This window comes from Anomaloglossus baeobatrachus, chromosome 7, assembly GCF_048569485.1.
Source record: "Anomaloglossus baeobatrachus isolate aAnoBae1 chromosome 7, aAnoBae1.hap1, whole genome shotgun sequence".
Lineage (NCBI taxonomy): Eukaryota > Metazoa > Chordata > Amphibia > Anura > Aromobatidae > Anomaloglossus > Anomaloglossus baeobatrachus.
In genome coordinates, this window is record NC_134359.1 from 265,796,726 (window position 1) to 265,816,475 (window position 19,750).

General features: G+C 52.4%; 1 protein-coding gene across 1 annotated transcript in view; it reads right to left on the bottom strand.

The window, feature by feature from the left end:
* The window catches only part of SNX8 (sorting nexin 8), a 50,011-nt gene extending 33,403 nt beyond the window's left edge, over positions 1 to 16,608 (bottom strand). The window contains exons 1-3 of the mRNA XM_075319204.1: positions 16,489 to 16,608; positions 2,199 to 2,368; positions 1,820 to 1,937 (exon numbers count right to left, since the gene is read on the bottom strand). Of these exons, the coding sequence (XP_075175319.1) occupies positions 1,820 to 1,937; positions 2,199 to 2,342 (262 nt within the window). The 5' untranslated portion in view covers positions 2,343 to 2,368; positions 16,489 to 16,608. The remainder of the gene's footprint in view (positions 1 to 1,819; positions 1,938 to 2,198; positions 2,369 to 16,488) is intronic.
* Between the last annotated feature and the right edge of the window lie 3,142 nt (positions 16,609 to 19,750).

A 19,750-nucleotide genomic window follows, 5' to 3' on the forward strand; every position in this document is an offset into this window, starting at 1 on the left:
TGTCCCGGTTACATGAAGCAAACCCTCTCTTCTCTCAGAGGATCCCTTCGAGAGGAGCCACAACCTCTACACACTGTCCCGGTTACATGAAGCAAACCCTCTCTTCTCTCAGAGGATCCCTTCGAGAGGAGCCACAACCTCTACACACTGTCCCGGTTACATGAAGCAAACCCTCTCTTCTCTCAGAGGATCCCTTCGAGAGGCATCACAACCTCTATACACTGTCCTGGTCAGGACAAGCTAATCTTCTCTCAGAGATAAGACCACACTGACCACGTGTCATCAACCAGTCTCCATCTTGACATGAGACACACCCATGTGGTGGAGGTATGTGGATAGCCAAACACCTTGACATGAGACACACCCATGTGGTGGAGGTATGTGGATAGCCAAACCCGCCAGTCTCTCCAGCTATTCATAAAACTAGTCCCTGGAATGCCCTAATAGTACTCATGGCATAAGTACCAGAGTAGACATCCAGGTTTATACCACCTCTGCAACACATACCCGCTGCCCGTGTCCCCTGTGGCTTTCCACATTTCCTCTTCTAGTAGAGTAGCGAGAAGCAATGTGACCGCTGCAGGCAATTACCAGTCTCCTGTCAGCTACAGAATTGAGCCCGATTGCTCCAGCAGACAAAATTATATTCCCTTATTAAAGAGTGGAACCTCATATGGGAATATGAGTAGTGGGGGTCTAATAGATGAATTTGTCTGCAATGGCAGACACAGGAATACTCTTGCCCCTAGGCCGTGTCTGGTATTGTAGCTCAGGTCTATCCTTTCTACAAACAGCGCCACTCTTGTCCCTGGGCTGTGTCTGGTATTGCACCTCAGGTCCATCCTTCCCAGAAACAGCGCCACCCTTGTCCCTAGGCTGTGTCTGGTATTGCAGCTCAGATCCATCCCTTCCAGAAACAGCGCCACTCTTGCCCCTGGGCTGTGTCTGGTATTGCACCTCAGGTCCATCCTTCCCAGAAACTGCGCCACTCTTGCCCCTAGGCTGTGTCTGGTATTGCACCTCAGGTCCATCCTTCCCAGAAACTGCGCCACTCTTGCCCCTAGGTTGTGTCTGGTATTGCACCTCAGGTCCATCCTTCCCAGAAACAGCGCCACCTTTGTCCCTAGGCTGTGTCTGGTATTGCAGCTCAGATCCATCCTTTCTAGAAACAGCGCCACTCTTGTTTCTGGGCTGAGTCTGGTATTACAGCTCAGGTCTATTCTTCCCACAAACAGCGCCACTCTTGTCCCTAGACTGTGTCAGGTCTATCCTTTCTACAAACAGCACCACTCTTGCCCTTAGGCTATCTGGTATTGCAGCTTAGGTCTATTCTTTCTACAAACAGCACCACTCTTGCCCTTAGGCTATCTGGTATTGCAGCTTAGGTCTATTCTTTCTAGAAACAGCGCCACTCTTGTCCCTAGACTGTGTTAGGTCTATTCTTTCTAGAAACAGCGCCACTCTTGCCCTTAGTCTGTGTCTGGTATTGCAGCTCAGGCCTAGCCTTTCTAACAACAGCGCCACTCTTGTTCCTAGGCTGTGTCTGGTATTGCATCCACAAATAAGTAATGCCTATCCGTGCTTTTGAAGATTTTATTTGTACAAGGCTTCTAACATTTTTGGGGGGAATTCCAGAAGAAACACAAATTCGGCAAATCTGTCAATTGTAATATTTGCATATAGGGGTTTTTTTTTTTTTGGAACCAGGCCTGAACATACAGGATATCCCTTCACCCCCCCCCCCATGGGACTCAAAAATAAACTAAGAAGAGTAACCAAATGTGGGGCAACACGAGCCGAGGCCTGTATATAGCGATACCTCCGAGCATTCTCTTGGGCGGCAGCGCCGGCACCATCCGGTACGGATACTTCTGTAACAGCATCTCCTGGAACACGACAAAGTCGTTGTATCTTCTGTACACGGAGGATTTATAGAACTGCAAAGTGACCGAAAACAAGAGAAAATGGACGATCAGTGGTGACGGATCAGTGGTGACTTACAAGAAAAGCAACAAACAGTGGTGGATCCGTTCCCATTGGAGAGAATATTCGGAAGGTACGCTACAGCGAAAAGCAAACAATATTACAAGAAGTAGAGAAATTAAATATCTTGGATGATTAGGATGCAAACATGATCCCCTCCTGCGAGCCGTGGACGAGCGTCTGCCGCCACCATGCAAGCCACGAGCGCGCCTCACCTGGCTGGACACCTCGTACTCCACGTGCTTGAGGAATAAGCCTTTCTTCTCCGGGATGAGCTCCACCTGAACGGTGTCATGACCCAGCAGCTCCTGCAAAGTATGAGCCAGCATCAGAGGATTTCCGGGGGCCACCTCCATCATGCAGCATTCAGGACCACCCCTCACACCTGGAAGAAGAAGACGGCACCAGATTACTCCAAGATCAGGGACCCTGTCCGGCATCTCGTCATGGTTAACGAGCCCGGAAGTACAAAGGAGAGCAACTCTACAGGAAAAAACCTATACCAAGACACCTGAAGACCACCAACGACAAAGCGACAGACCCTCAGCCTAAAGACAAATTCAAGGGCCCATCATTTCCTTAAACCTGGCTTAAAGGGAATCTGTCACCAGGTTTTTGCTCCCCCATCTGAGAGCAGCATAATGTAGAGACAGAGACCCTGATTCCAGCGATGTGTCACTTACTGAGCTGTGTGCTGTCAATTTGATAAAATCACCATTTTCTCTGCTGCAGATCTAGCAGCTATACAGAGCTCATGAATATGCTGGACAACCTGGCAGCACGCCAAGTAGTCCTGTAATGATAATCTTCTGCTGATTAGTGTCGTTTTGGAAAATTCACAGTTTAAACAGCTCATTAAGTGACCCACTGCTGGAATCAGGGTCTCTGCCCTTACATTATGCTGCTCTCAAAGTAGGTGGGAAAAACCTGGAAAGATTACCTATGTGTTTATGTGGGTTTCCTCCCACACTCCAAAAACATTCTCATAGGGATCCTAGATTGTGAGCCCCAATGGGGACAGTGTTGCCATTGTATGTAAAGCGCTGTGGAATTAATAGCGCTATATAAATGAAAATGAATAAATATTCTTAAGGTGGCTGGATTGTCATTGTAAATATGCACTTGTACCTTGCCGCCCCCCCCCAATCTCATTGTAGATTGTAAGCTCTCACGAGCAGGGTTGTCTTTTTTACCTTTAAATATTGTATTTTCTATAACTGTTACTTGTTTGTATATGATCCTCCTGAATTGTAAAGCGCTACGGAATATGTTGGCGCTATAGAAATAAAGATTATTATTATGACTGCTGATTAAACCTGAGATCAGCATATAAGTTGCAAAGAACCTGATTCCATTGAGGTCACTTGTTTCAATACAATCAGTGTTTTAATCAGTAGGAGACTCACTGCAGGACTAGGTGGCTTGTGCCAGGTAGTCCAGCAAATCTGTGTAACCTCGCCTCCACCACTGATTGGCAGCTTGCTGTGTGCACATCAGTGGTGTGGGTTATACACAGCTCAGCATTCTGACCACTGATACATCTACAGCAGAGAAAACAGTGATTTTATCAAAACTACACTAAGCAGCTCAGAAAGTGACATCACTGAAATCAGGGTCTCTGTCCCTACATTATGCTGCTCTTGGATTAGGTGGCAAAAAACTGGTGACAGATTCCCTTTAAATCCCATATGAATAGAGAGCTCATGTCTGACCACTTCCCTATTAACTTCTATGGAAGTGATTGTGCACGATCCCATACACTGTGAATGGAGTTATCTTCATGTGTGCACCTCCCCAACCCGCATTCCATGCATAAGGGGGGCACTGGACCCCTGTTCTCAAAACTGGTGGGGGTTAAAGCAGTCAGATCTATGCATCTTTAGGTATCATAGTGTTTGGATACAAAAGAGGGAAGATGGGGGGGGGGGCGGGGATCTGCTTTTTCTCCAAAAAGATCATGTTTCCTGAACTTTCACATTACAGAGAAAAATGACTATAGATTCCTCAGGAAATGCGTTGGCTACATTTTGATTTTGCAGCAATTTTTACCAGCGTGTGAAAGAGAAACATGGGGCAGACACAATGTGACAGCTCCTCACAGGGAGGAGAGGAGAGGAAGGGCAAAGCCGACGGCGGCAGAGCAGCGCCTCACAGGGAGGAGAGGAGAGGAAGGGCAAAGCCGACGGCGGCAGAACAGCGCCTCACAGGGAGGAGAGGAAAGGCAAAGCCAACGGCAGCAGAACAGCGCCTCACAGGGAGGAGAGGAGAGGAAAGGCAAAGCCGACAGCGGCAGAACAGCGCCTCACAGGGAGGAGAGGAGAGGCAAAGCCGACGGCGGCAGAACAGCGCCTCACAGGGAGGAGAGGAGAGGAAAGGCAAAGCCAACGGCAGCAGAACAGCGCCTCACAGGGAGGAGAGGAGAGGAAAGGCAAAGCAGACAGCGGCAGAACAGCGCCTCACAGGGAGGAGAGGAGAGGAAGGGCAAAGCCGACGGCGGCAGAACAGCGCCTCACAGGGAGGAGAGGAGAGGAAGGGCAAAGCCGACGGCGGCAGAACAGCGCCTCACAGGGAGCAGAGGAGAGGAAAGGCAAAGCCGACAGCGGCAGAACAGCGCCTCACAGGGAGGAGAGGAGAGGAGAGGAAGGGCAAAGCCGACGGCGGCAGAACAGCGCCTCACAGGGAGGAGAGGAGAGGAAGGGCAAAGCCGACGGCGGCAGAACAGCGCCTCACAGGGAGGAGAGGAGAGGAAGGGCAAAGCCGACGGCGGCAGAACAGCGCCTCACAGGGAGGAGAGGAGAGGAAGGGCAAAGCCGACGGCGGCAGAACAGCGCCTCACAGGGAGCAGAGGAGAGGAAAGGCAAAGCCGACAGCGGCAGAACAGCGCCTCACAGGGAGGAGAGGAGAGGAGAGGAAGGGCAAAGCCGACAGCGGCAGAACAGCGCCTCACAGGGAGGAGAGGAAAGGCAAAGCCGACGGCGGCAGAACAGCGCCTCACAGGGAGGAGAGGAGAGGCAAAGCCGACAGCGGCAGAACAGCGCCTCACAGGGAGGAGAGGAAAGGCAAAGCCGACGGCGGCAGAACAGCGCCTCACAGGGAGGAGAGGAGAGGCAAAGCCGACAGCGGCAGAACAGCGCCTCACAGGGAGGAGAGGAAGGGCAAAGCCGACGGCGGCAGAACAGCGCCTCACAGGGAGGAGAGGAGAGGCAAAGCCGACAGCGGCAGAACAGCGCCTCACAGGGAGGAGAGGAAAGGCAAAGCCGACGGCGGCAGAACAGCGCCTCACAGGGAGGAGAGGAGAGGCAAAGCCGACAGCGGCAGAACAGCGCCTCACAGGGAGGAGAGGAAAGGCAAAGCCGACGGCGGCAGAACAGCGCCTCACAGGGAGGAGAGGAGAGGCAAAGCCGACAGCGGCAGAACAGCGCCTCACAGGGAGGAGAGGAAGGGCAAAGCCGACAGCGGCAGAACAGCGCCTCACAGGGAGGAGAGGAGAGGAAGGGCAAAGCCGACGGCGGCAGAGCAGCGCCTCACAGGGAGGAGAGGAGAGGAAAGGCAAAGCCAACGGCAGCAGAACAGCGCCTCACAGGGAGGAGAGGAGAGGAAGGGCAAAGCCGACGGCGGCAGAACAGCGCCTCACAGGGAGGAGAGGAGAGGAAAGGCAAAGCCAACGGCAGCAGAACAGCGCCTCACAGGGAGGAGAGGAGAGGAAGGGCAAAGCCGACGGCGGCAGAACAGCGCCTCACAGGGAGGAGAGGAGAGGAAAGGCAAAGCCAACGGCAGCAGAACAGCGCCTCACAGGGAGGAGAGGAGAGGAAAGGCAAAGCCGACAGCGGCAGAACAGCGCCTCACAGGGAGGAGAGGAGAGGCAAAGCCGACGGCGGCAGAACAGCGCCTCACAGGGAGGAAAGGAGAGGAAAGGCAAAGCCAACGGCAGCAGAACAGCGCCTCACAGGGAGGAGAGGAGAGGAAAGGCAAAGCAGACAGCGGCAGAACAGCGCCTCACAGGGAGGAGAGGAGAGGAAGGGCAAAGCCGACGGCGGCAGAACAGCGCCTCACAGGGAGGAGAGGAGAGGAAGGGCAAAGCCGACGGCGGCAGAACAGCGCCTCACAGGGAGCAGAGGAGAGGAAAGGCAAAGCCGACAGCGGCAGAACAGCGCCTCACAGGGAGGAGAGGAGAGGAAGGGCAAAGCCGACGGCGGCAGAACAGCGCCTCACAGGGAGGAGAGGAGAGGAAGGGCAAAGCCGACGGCGGCAGAACAGCGCCTCACAGGGAGGAGAGGAGAGGAAGGGCAAAGCCGACGGCGGCAGAACAGCGCCTCACAGGGAGGAGAGGAGAGGAAGGGCAAAGCCGACGGCGGCAGAACAGCGCCTCACAGGGAGCAGAGGAGAGGAAAGGCAAAGCCGACAGCGGCAGAACAGCGCCTCACAGGGAGGAGAGGAGAGGAGAGGAAGGGCAAAGCCGACAGCGGCAGAACAGCGCCTCACAGGGAGGAGAGGAAAGGCAAAGCCGACGGCGGCAGAACAGCGCCTCACAGGGAGGAGAGGAGAGGAAAGGCAAAGCCGACGGCGGCAGAACAGCGCCTCACAGGGAGGAGAGGAAAGGCAAAGCCAACGGCGGCAGAACAGCGCCTCACAGGGAGGAGAGGAGAGGAAAGGCAAAGCCAACGGCGGCAGAACAGCGCCTCACAGGGAGGAGAGGAAGGGCAAAGCCGACAGAAGCAGAACAGCGCCTCACAGGGAGGAGAGGAGAGGAAAGGCAAAGCCGACAGTGGCAGAACAGCGCCTCACAGGGAGGGGAGGAGAGGAGAGGAAAGGCAAAGCCGACAGTGGCAGAACAGCGTCTCACAGGGAGGAGAGGAGAGGAAAGGCAAAGCCGACAGTGGCAGAACAGCGTCTCACAGGGAGGAGAGGAGAGGAAAGGCAAAGCCGACAGCGGCAGAACAGCACCTCACAGGGAGGAGAGGAGAGGAAAGGCAAAGCAGACAGCGGCAGAACAGCGCCTCACAGGGAGGAGAGGAAGGTCAAAGCCGACTGCGGCAGAACAGCACCTCACAGGGAGGAGAGGAGAGGAAAGGCAAAGCCGACAGCGGCAGAACAGCGCCTCACAGGGAGGAGAGGAAAGACAAAGCAGACAGCGGCAGAACAGCGCCTCACAGGGAGGAGAGGAAAGGCAAAGCCGACAGCGGCAGAACAGCGCCTCACAGGGAGGAGAGGAAAGGCAAAGCCGACAGCGGCAGAACAGCGCCTCACAGGGAGGAGAGGAAAGGCAAAGCAGACAGCGGCAGAACAGCGCCTCATAGGGAGCAGAGGAGAGGAGAGGAAAGGCAAAGCCGACAGCGGCAGAACAGCGCCTCATAGGGAGGAGAGGAGAGGAAAGGCAAAGCCGACAGTGGCAGAACAGCGTCTCACAGGGAGGAGAGGAGATGAAAGGCAAAGCGGACAGCGGCAGAACAGCGCCTCACAGGGAGGAGAGGAAGGTCAAAGCCGACTGCGGCAGAACAGCGCCTCACAGGGAGGAGAGGAAAGGCAAAGCCGACAGCGGCAGAACAGCGCCTCACAGGGAGGGGAGGAGAGGAGAGGAAAGGCAATGCCGACAGCGGCAGAACAGCGCCTCACAGGGAGGAGAGGAAAGGCAAAGCCGACAGCGGCAGAACAGCGCCTCACAGGGAGGAGAGGAAAAGCAAAGCCGACAGCGGCAGAACAGCGCCTCACAGGGAGGAGAGGAAAGGCAAAGCCGACAGCGGCAGAACAGCGCCTCACAGGGAGCAGAGGAGAGGAAAGGCAAAGCCGACAGCGGCAGAACAGCGCCTCACAGGGAGGAGAGGAAAGGCAAAGCCGACAGCGGCATAACAGCGCCTCACAGGGAGGAGAGGAAAGGCAAAGCCGACAGCGGCAGAACAGCGCCTCACAGGGAGGGGAGGAGAGGAGAGGAAAGGCAAAGCCGACAGCGGCAGAACAGCGCCTCACAGGGAGGAGAGGAGAGGAAAGGCAAAGCCGACAGCGGCAGAACAGCACCTCACAGGGAGGAGAGGAAAGGCAAAGCAGACGGCGGCAGAACAGCGCCTCACAGGGAGGAGAGGAGAGGAAGGGCAAAGCCGACGGCGGCAGAACAGCGCCTCACAGGGAGGAAAGGAGAGGAAGGGCAAAGCCGACGGCGGCAGAACAGCGCCTCACAAGGAGGAGAGGAGAGGCAAAGCCAGGGGCGGCAGAACAGCGCCTCACAGGGAGGAGAGGAGAGGAAGGGCAAAGCCGACAGCGGCAGATCAGCGCCTCACAGGGAGGAGAGGAGAGGCAAAGCCAGGGGCGGCAGAACAGCGCCTCACAGGGAGGAGAGGAGAGGAAAGGCAAAGCCAACGGCGGCAGAACAGCGCCTCACAGGGAGGAGAGGAGAGGAAAGGCAAAGCCAACGGCGGCAGAACAGCGCCTCACAGGGAGGAGAGGAGAGGAAAGGCAAAGCCAACGGCGGCAGAACAGCGCCTCACAGGGAGGAGAGGAAGGGCAAAGCCGACAGAAGCAGAACAGCGCCTCACAGGGAGGAGAGGAGAGGAAAGGCAAAGCTGACAGTGGCAGAACAGCGTCTAACAGGGAGGAGGAGAGGAAAGGCAAAGCCGACAGCGGCAGAACAGCGCCTCACAGGGAGGGGAGGAGAGGAAAGGCAAAGCCGACAGCGGCAGAACAGCGCCTCACAGGGAGGAGAGGAGAGGAAAGGCAAAGCCGACAGCGGCAGAACAGCGCCTCACAGGGAGGAGAGGAAAGGCAAAGCCGACAGCGGCAGAACAGCACCTCACAGGGAGGAGAGGAAAGGCAAAGCAGACGGCGGCAGAACAGCGCCTCACAGGGAGGGGAGGAGAGGAGAGGAAGGGCAAAGCCGACGGCGGCAGAACAGCGCCTCACAGGGAGGAGAGGAGAGGAAGGGCAAAGCCGACGGCGGCAGAACAGCGCCTCACAGGGAGGAGAGGAAGGGCAAAGCCGACAGAAGCAGAACAGCGCCTCACAGGGAGGAGAGGAGAGGAAAGGCAAAGCTGACAGTGGCAGAACAGCGTCTAACAGGGACGAGGAGAGGAAAGGCAAAGCCGACAGCGGCAGAACAGCGCCTCACAGGGAGGGGAGGAGAGGAAAGGCAAAGCCGACAGCGGCAGAACAGCGCCTCACAGGGAGGAGAGGAGAGGAAAGGCAAAGCCGACAGCGGCAGAACAGCGCCTCACAGGGAGGAGAGGAAAGGCAAAGCCGACAGCGGCAGAACAGCACCTCACAGGGAGGAGAGGAAAGGCAAAGCAGACGGCGGCAGAACAGCGCCTCACAGGGAGGGGAGGAGAGGAGAGGAAGGGCAAAGCCGACGGCGGCAGAACAGCGCCTCACAGGGAGGAGAGGAGAGGAAGGGCAAAGCCGACGGCGGCAGAACAGCGCCTCACAGGGAGGAGAGGAGAGGAAGGGCAAAGCCGACGGCGGCAGAACAGCGCCTCACAGGGAGGAAAGGAGAGGAAGGGCAAAGCCGACGGCGGCAGAACAGCGCCTCACAAGGAGGAGAGGAGAGGCAAAGCCAGGGACGGCAGAACAGCGCCTCACAGGGAGGAGAGGAGAGGAAAGGCAAAGCCAACGGCGGCAGAACAGCGCCTCACAGGGAGGAGAGGAGAGGAAAGGCAAAGCCAACGGCGGCAGAACAGCGCCTCACAGGGAGGAGAGGAAGGGCAAAGCCAACAGAGGCAGAACAGCGCCTCACAGGGAGGAGAGGAAGGGCAAAGCCGACAGAAGCAGAACAGCGCCTCACAGGGAGGAGAGGAGAGGAAAGGCAAAGCCGACAGTGGCAGAACAGCGTCTCACAGGGAGGAGGAGAGGAAAGGCAAAGCCGACAGCGGCAGAACAGCGCCTCACAGGGAGGGGAGGAGAGGAAAGGCAAAGCCGACAGCGGCAGAACAGCGCCTCACAGGGAGGAGAGGAGAGGAAAGGCAAAGCAGACAGCGGCAGAACAGCGCCTCACGGGGAGGAGAGGAAAGGCAAAGCCGACAGCGGCAGAACAGCACCTCACAGGGAGGAGAGGAAAGGCAAAGCAGACTGCGGCAGAACAGCGCCTCACAGGGAGGGGAGGAGAGGAGAGGAAGGGCAAAGCCGACGGCGGCAGAACAGCGCCTCACAGGGAGGAGAGGAGAGGAAGGGCAAAGCCGACGGCGGCAGAACAGCGCCTCACAGGGAGGAGAGGAGAGGAAGGGCAAAGCCGACGACGGCAGAACAGCGCCTCACAGGGAGGAGAGGAGAGGAAAGGCAAAGCCAACGGCGGCAGAACAGCGCCTCACAGGGAGGAGAGGAAGGGCAAAGCCAACAGAGGCAGAACAGCGCCTCACAGGGAGGAGAGGAAGGGCAAAGCCGACAGAAGCAGAACAGCGCCTCACAGGGAGGAGAGGAGAGGAAAGGCAAAGCCGACAGTGGCAGAACAGCGTCTCACAGGGAGGAGGAGAGGAAAGGCAAAGCCGACAGCGGCAGAACAGCGCCTCACAGGGAGGGGAGGAGAGGAAAGGCAAAGCCGACAGCGGCAGAACAGCGCCTCACAGGGAGGAGAGGAGAGGAAAGGCAAAGCAGACAGCGGCAGAACAGCGCCTCACGGGGAGGAGAGGAAAGGCAAAGCAGACTGCGGCAGAACAGCGCCTCACAGGGAGGGGAGGAGAGGAGAGGAAGGGCAAAGCCGACGGCGGCAGAACAGCGCCTCACAGGGAGGAGAGGAGAGGAAGGGCAAAGCCGACGGCGGCAGAACAGCGCCTCACAGGGAGGAGAGGAGAGGAAGGGCAAAGCCGACGACGGCAGAACAGCGCCTCACAGGGAGGAAAGGAGAGGAAGGGCAAAGCCGACGGCGGCAGAACAGCGCCTCACAAGGAGGAGAGGAGAGGAAAAGCCAGGGACGGCAGAACAGCGCCTCACAGGGAGGAGAGGAGAGGAGAGGAAGGGCAAAGCCGACAGCGGCAGAACAGCGCCTCACAGGGAGGAGAGGAGAGGCAAAGCCAGGGGCGGCAGAACAGCGCCTCACAGGTAGGAGAGGAGAGGAAAGGCAAAGCCAACGGCGGCAGAACAGCGCCTCACAGGGAGGAGAGGAGAGGAAAGGCAAAACCAACGGCGGCAGAACAGCGCCTCACAGGGAGGAGAGGAAGGGCAAAGCCGACAGAAGCAGAACAGCGCCTCACAGGGAGGAGAGGAAGGGCAAAGCCGACAGAAGCAGAACAGCGCCTCACAGGGAGGAGAGGAGAGGAAAGGCAAAGCCGACGGCGGCAGAACAGCGCCTCACAAGGAGGAGAGGAGAGGAAAGGCAAAGCCGACAGCGGCAGAACAGCGCCTCACAGGGAGGAGAGGAGAGGAAAGGCAAAGCCGACAGCGGCAGAACAGCGCCTCACAGGGAGCAGAGGAGAGGAAAGGCAAAGCCGACGGCGGCACAAGAGGCACACACCACTGATGTGCTCATAGAATGTCGCTAAGAAATAGCACTTGGATCCTGACAATAAAAGAGCCTCAAGGAGAAAAATGCTCAAATTCTCCACTGACTTCCATTATACTCAGGTACATGGTAGTGCCCGCCATCACTAGTTACAAGTACTGAGCACCCAAGCATGGTAGTGCTCGCTCATCACTAGTTACCAGTACTGAGCACCCAAGCATGGTAGTGCCCACTCATCACTAGAAGTACTGAGAACCTGAGCATGGTAGTGCCCGCTCATCACTAGTTACCAGTACTGAGCACCCGAGCATGGTAGTGCCCACTCATCACTAGAAGTACTGAGAACCTGAGCATGGTAGTGCCCGCTCATCACTAGTTACCAGTACTGAGCACCCAAGCATGGTAGTGCCCACTCATCACTAGAAGTACTGAGAACCTGAGCATGGTAGTGCCCGCTCATCACTAGTTACCAGTACTGAGTACCCGAGCATGGTAGTGCTCGCTCATCACTAGTTACGAGTACTGAGCACCCGAGCATGGTAGTGCCCGCTCATCACTAGTTACGAGTACTGAGCACCCGAGCATGGTAGTGCTCACTTATCACTAGTTACAAGTACTGAGCACCCAAGCATGGTAGTGCCCGCCATCACTAGTTACGAGTACTGAGCACCTGAGCATGGTAGTGCCCGCTCATCACTAGTTACGAGTACTGAGCACCTGAGCATGGTAGTGCCCGCTCATCACTACGGTAGTTACCAGTACAGAGCACCCGAGCATGGTAGTGCCTGCTCATCACTAGTTACGAGTACTGAGCACCCGAGCATGGTAGTGCCCGCTTATCACTAGTTACGAGTACTGAGCACTCGAGCATGGTAGTGCCCGCTCATCACTAGTTACGAGTACTGAGCACCCGAGCATGGTAGTGCCCGCTCATCACTAGTTACGAGTACTGAGCACCCGAGCATGGTAGTGCTCACTTATCACTAGTTACAAGTACTGAGCACCCAAGCATGGTAGTGCCCGCCATCACTAGTTACGAGTACTGAGCACCTGAGCATGGTAGTGCCCGCTCATCACTAGTTACCAGTACTGAGCACCTGAGCATGGTAGTGCCCGCTCATCACTAGTTACCAGTACTGAGTACCCGAGCATGGTAGTGCCCGCTCATCACTAGGAGTACTGAGCACGGTAGTGCCCGCTCATCACTAGTTACCAGTACTGAGCACCTGAGCATGGTAGTGCCCGCTCATCACTAGTTACCAGTACTGAGCACCCGAGCATGGTAGTGCCCGCTCATCACTAGTTACTAGTACTGAGCACCTGAGCATGGTAGTGCCCGCTCATCACTAGTTACGAGTACTGAGCACCTGAGCATGGTAGTGCCCACTCATCACTAGTTACCAGTACTGAGCACATGAGCATGGTAGTGCCCGCTCATCACTAGTTACCAGTACTGAGCATGGTAGTGCCCGCTCATCACTAGTTACCAGTACTGAGCACCCGAGCATGGTAGTGCCCACTCATCACTAGTTACCAGTACTGAGCACCTGAGCATGGTAGTGCCCGCTCATCACTAGTTACGAGTACTGAGCACCTGAGCATGGTAGTGCACGCTCATCACTAGTTACCAGTACTGAGCACCCGAGCATGGTAGTGCCCGCTCATCACTAGTTACCAGTACTGAGCACCCGAGCATGGTAGTGCCCGCTCATCACTAGTTACCAGTACTGAGCACCCGAGCATGGTAGTGCCCGCTCATCACTAGTTACCAGTACTGAGCACCCGAGCATGGTAGTGCCCGCTCATCACTAGTTACCAGTACTGAGCACCCGAGCATGGTAGTGCCCGCTCATCACTAGTTACCAGTACTGAGCACCCGAGCATGGTAGTGCCCGCTCATCACTAGTTACCAGTACTGAGCACCCGAGCATGGTAGTGCCCGCTCATCACTAGTTACCAGTACTGAGCACCTGAGCATGGTAGTGCCCGCTCATCACTAGTTACCAGTACTGAGCACCCGAGCATGGTAGTGCCCGCTCATCACTAGTTACCAGTACTGAGCACCCGAGCATGGTAGTGCCCGCTCATCACTAGTTACCAGTACTGAGCACCTGAGCATGGTAGTGCCCGCTCATCACTAGTTACCAGTACTGAGCACCCGAGCATGGTAGTGCCCGCTCATCACTAGTTACCAGTACTGAGCACCTGAACATGGTCATCACTTAATTTTAGGACTGGTAATCCCAGTTACCGAAAATACCTAATCCTGAAAGCCCCACAAATTACAGTCATTATAGACAGATACATCCACCCTATAATACCTCCCTGGTGACTCGGAGGATATTGTGCCCTGAAGTGTCAGAGTCCACAGATGAGTAAACCTTCTACAGTGGAAGACACTTATTAACCGAGGTCTCCGAGACCCTTCAGACCTGTCCGGCATCTTCAGTCACCACAGTTGTTTTCTGTATAATGTGTAACACACAACACTACCGTGGTTTAAAGGGAATTTGTCAGAAGGTTTTTGCTATGTAATATGAGAACAGCACAAGATCCTGATTCCAGAGATGTGTCACTTACTGTTGATCTGTCATGTAGTCCAGTCATTCCCCCACCACTGATCGGCAGCTTTCTGCCTATGCACAGTGTACACAGGAAGAAGCCCGTCAGTGGCAAGATTATACAGAGCTTGAAGGTCTAGGTCTGCCCCTGATACAAGTTTTTTTTTTTTTTTAATCAAAACTACAGCACACAGCCCAGTAAGTGATACATCGCTGAAATCAGGGTCTCCGTCCCTGCCGCTCTCAGATGGGTGAGCAGATTCCCTTTAATACGATGGTTCAGAAGCCAAATCTACTTGGTCGGCACATTTCAGCAGCTTCGACTGAAAAGGGACTGAACAATCCATGTTTTTTTTGGGGGTGTGGGTGGGTAGGGTGGGGTTCATCCATCCAGAAAAGTCCCTTCCTTAGTCCTAATCATGGCGGATGATGGAGTTATGGGGGCTTAGTACACCTGTCTTACTCCTCTATCTCCGGACTCCCACCGTGGGCGGAGGACCCTGAGAACACTGCTCTGTATTTACACAGGCTTTACAGCCGCACATTAACAAGGCTTCTTTTCATATAGGCCGGTCTGGGAGGAAACGAGGAGCCGAGCTCATAAATCTGCAGACCAAAACGTCTAAAAATACCGGAGGAGAAAGTGGAGCCCTGATACAGCCGATCAATGCCAGAAGAGGCGCAACTTGTCACATTTTGGTGAAATTAAAGGGTTTTCTGATTTCGGAAAAACCCCTGTTCCCTAACGGCAGTTAACTATTAAAGAAAAAAACAAAAAAAAAAACAAACCATTGAGCTTTACTCACCCTTCCCAGGTCCAGTGCGGAGTTTCAGCCGCTGCCTGTTATTGTCTACAGCGCTGACGTCACATTAGATTGCTCTGCAGCCAATAACTGAGCGCAGCGGCCCTGTGCCATCAGATTGGGCAGAAATGCTCAACAACTGGCTGCTGTGCTGTCAACGGGACGTCAGCGCTACAGACAATAACAGACACCGGGAGAAATAATGGAAAATCAGTGCTGAGCCTGGGGAGGGTGAGCACAGCACAGTTTCTTCTTTTAAACAAATAGCAGGCAAGGGTTTTTAAAAGAAGCTGCTAACATTGCGGTCCACCCTGCGTGTCTGATCTAATACTGGAGATACCAGGGCTGGTAAAGTAAGAAGAGGCTGCTCACACTGCTGTCCACATTCTCTACCTGATCTAATACTGTAGATACAAGGGCTGCTCACACTGCTGTCTACCCCATCTATCAGATCAAACAAAGAAGATACCAGTGGTGCTGAGGTAAGAAGAGGCTGCTCACAATGCTGTCCCCCTGTGGATCTGATCTAATGCTGCAGAAACCAAAAGTGCTGAGGTAACAAAAGGCTGATCCCACTACTGACCACCCTGTCTATCTGATCTGATAATGGAAATACCAGGGGTGCTGAAATAAGAATAGGCTGCTCACACTGCTGTCTACACAATCTATCAGATCTAACAAGGAAGATACCAAGGGTGTTGAGGTAAGAGCCTGCTCACACTGCTGTCCCTATCTGAACTAATGAGATCCCAAGGAGCGGAGGTAAGAAAAGGCTGCTCCCACTGCTGTCCAACCTGTTGATTTGAGCTAATACTGTAGATATAAGGATTGCAGAGGTAAAAAGAGCCTGCTCACACTGCTGTCCATTTGATCTAATACTTGAGATACCAGGAGTGCTGAAGGAGAGGATACTCACACTGTTTGCCCTGTCTGTCTATCTAATCTAATGCTGGAGATACCAGGGGTGCTGAGGTAAGAAGAGGCTGCTCACACTGCTGTCCACCCTGTTTATCTGATCTAATGCTGGAGATACCAGGGGTGCTGAGGTAAGAAGAGGCTGCTCACACTGCTGTCCACCCAGTCTATCTGATCTAATACTAGAGATACCAGGGGTGCTGAGGTAAGAAGATGCTGCTCACACTGTTGTGCACCCTGTAGATCTTATCTAATATTGGTGATACCAGGGGTGCTGAGGTAAGAAGAGGCTACTCAAACTGCTGTCCACCCAGTCTATCTGATCTAATACTAGAGATACCAGGGGTGCTGAGGTAAGAAGATGCTGCTCACACTGTTGTGCACCCTGTAGATCTTATCTAATATTGGTGATACCAGGGGTGCTGAGGTAAGAAGATGCTGCTCACACTGCTGTCCATCTGCCAGACAAAGACCCAGATGAGATAAGTGGAGCCAAATGTTTAAGATGCCACTGATTCTTAAAAAGGGACATACACACCGATGTATCAGCAGTGACCACGAGGTCTGTATGATTGTCACATTGTTTCCCATATTAGTTACCTCCATCGGTGAACACAAAGATCTCAAGAAAAGCTACAGTTAAATCAGTGACGATCAACAGCCATCACTTCACACAGACAGAACGATCCCAGCACAATCAGATCCTCGAAGACCCCCGTTACTAGACTTTAGATCTCCCTCCAGTGCACGCATGACAGATTACTATAGAAAGCTTGTACAGCCTGCGCATCCGATCCCCTGGCACACTTACATTCAGCAATGAAGGAGTTAATGTGCAGGATGACGTCACCGGCGGCGCCTTCTACCTCCGGGGGCTTCGCCTGCAGTCAGTGTCTCCCCGCGGCTCAGTCTGTACGAGCATCGCTCTCCGGGCCCCGTCATGTGATGCCTCCCCCCTCCCCTCTGTACCACGTGACTTCCTTCCCTTAGTAACGGCTCAAACAGGCGCATAGAACTGGCGGAAGAGGCTTTTTGCCAGGAGTTATCAGCGTAAGGGACGTAATGACGTAAATTTCTTGCGTTCCAAAGTTTGACACATGCGCAGTTGCGAACACAATGTTTCGTATGAAAAACTGGACGGACTTGTGTGTTTTGGATTAATAAATGGGGTATATGAGTATAGTAAGCACAGTATGGTAGATTTCCTCCAATTTGGGGTCACACCGAATTAATTTAATGTATAAATGTTTGACTAAAAATCCGCCTCCAAAAAACACTTAAAAAAAACCCAGCTGGTTATAGCACAGTTTTTGATGCTGATTTTAGAGCTGATCTGCTTCAAAATCTCTAATGGGATTGTTTTAAAGACTTTATCGGAGCAGGAACTTACCCTACCTGCTGCGCCACCGGCTGCTTCATCGCCATACAGAGGACCACTTATTGTAGCGGTCTGGAAAGGAGGAGGAGGAGGAATGCATCGCAGTCCAACGACGGGGAAGGTCCATAGACAGGGCATTATTATACAGAGGCACAATCACGGGCATTATTACCAATATATGTGACGGTAATATGTGGTCACTGTGTGGCGGTATTATTTTTCCCTTATACATAGATAATATTGGTAATATGTGGTTTGGTCATTGGTTGGCAATATTATTTGTCCCCTATATATTGGTATTGTTTGTCTGGTCATGGTGTGACGGTATTATTTTCTTCTTATATATAGATATTATTAGTCCGGTCATGGCGTTATGGTATTACTTGGCCCTTTATACGTAGATAATATTGGGCCAGTCATAGTATGGTGGTATTATTTGTCCCCTATATATGAATAATATTGATCCTGTCAGGGTGTGGCAGTATTATTATATAAATTTGACTTTTATATATATATATATATATATATATATATATATATATATATACATCTATATTATTTGTCCAGTCATGTTGACGTGGTATTATTTGTCTCTAATATGTAGGTATTATTGGTCCGGTCACAGTGTGGTGGTATTATTTGTCCCTTGTATATAGATATTATTTATCTGGTCATGGTGTGGTGGTATTATTTGTCCCTTGTATATAGATATTATTTATCTGGTCATGGTGTGGTGGTATTATGTGTCCATTGTATATAGATATTATTTATCTGGTCATGGTGTGGTGGTATTATTTGTCCCTTGTATATAGATAATATTTATCTGGTCATGGTGTGGTGGTATTATTTGTCCCTTGTATATAGATATTATTTATCTGGTCATGGTGTGGAGGTATTATTTGTCCATTGTATATAGATAATATTTATCTGGTCATGGTGTGGTGGTATTATTTGTCCCTTGTATATAGATATTATTTATCTGGTCATGGTGTGGTGGTATTATTTGTCCCTTGTATATAGATATTATTTATCTGGTCATGGTGTGGTGTTATTATTTGTCTCTTATATATAGATAATATTTATCTGGTCATGGTGTGGTAGTATTATTTTTTCCTTGTATATAGATAATATTTATCTGGTCATGGTGTGGTGGTATTATTTGTCTCTTATATATAGATAATATTTATCTGGTCATGGTGTGGTAGTATTATTTTTTCCTTGTATATAGATATTATTTATCTGGTCATGGTGTGGTGGTATTATTTGTCTCTTATATATAGATAATATTTATCTGGTCATGGTGTGGTAGTATTATTTTTTCCTTATATATAGATAATATTTATCTGGTCATGGTGTGGTAGTATTATTTTTTCCTTGTATATAGATAATATTTATCTGGTCATGGTGTGGTGGTATTATGTGTCCATTGTATATAGATAATATTTATCTGGTCATGGTGTGGTGGTATTATTTGTCCCTTGTATATAGATAATATTTATCTGGTCATGGTGTGGTGGTATTATGTGTCCATTGTATATAGATAATATTTATCTGGTCATGGTGTGGTGGTATTATTTGTCTCTTATATATAGATAATATTTATCTGGTCATGGTGTGGTAGTATTATTTTTTCCTTATATATAGATAATATTTATCTGGTCATGGTGTGGGGGTATTATGTGTCCATTGTATCCGTCGTGTCCAATGATATCAAGGTGTAGAGCCAGATGGAAGCTGAACTGGGGGTCTGTCCTCTTACGTTATGAGTCTTGGGAGAAATAATTGGAGATTAATCTTACAGACAACGTGGGCGACCACATTAAGAGGCCTTTTCAAGGGAATGTGAAAGTGTCCCAGAAGCCATTTTCAACACAACACCAGGCCGCATGTTGTCGGTGCCACTGTGAGCAGCTTGCTTTGCCTAAACGGTCTACCATGGCCTGCAGCATCTCCGGACTTGTCTCCCATGGAGCATTTAGGACGTCATTGATCGGTAATTACAAAAGGAGCTGCCAGCAGCGGATCTTGATGATTTGCCGAAGTGCATGCAACGTGACAATGTTCCTCAGATGACCATTAATATCCTCACTGATAGCATCCAAGACTGTAAGGGCAGGATTTCTGCATGTGTCGCTCATACTCCATACTGAATAAATCAAGAAGTTTTGAAAATTTTGTAATGCCACAATTTTTCCATCTTACTGTTGCCATATCTATCTATCTATCTATCTATCTATCTATCTATCTATCTATCTCTCTCTCTATCTATCTATCTATCTATCTATCTATCTATGCCTCTATCTATTATCTATCTATCTATCTATCTGTACTGCCCTGGCGCTCGGCCGGCTGCCGAGCCGCTCAGATCCGTGCTCGTCGGTGGGTGGCTCGAGCTCCTCCCGGACCTGGGGGTCACGTCGCTCTGAAGAGAAGCTGGCGCTACGTGTAGGGATTTCGGTGGGGAAGGTTCACGGCCGCAGCCGTGGCGTTTTAGGGTTGTAAATTAGTGACGCCACCCACGGGTTGTGGTGAATGTGGACACCACCGCTGCCGTTAACTAGGCTCCTGGGGACGGTGTTATGCAGCCTGGTGTTGACCCCTCCAAGGGCAGGGGGTGATGGTCCGGGGCCCGGTGGTTGTGAGGTGCGGGCGGGATGGTGCGGTGCGGTGCGGTGCGGTGCGCGGCGAAAGTGCA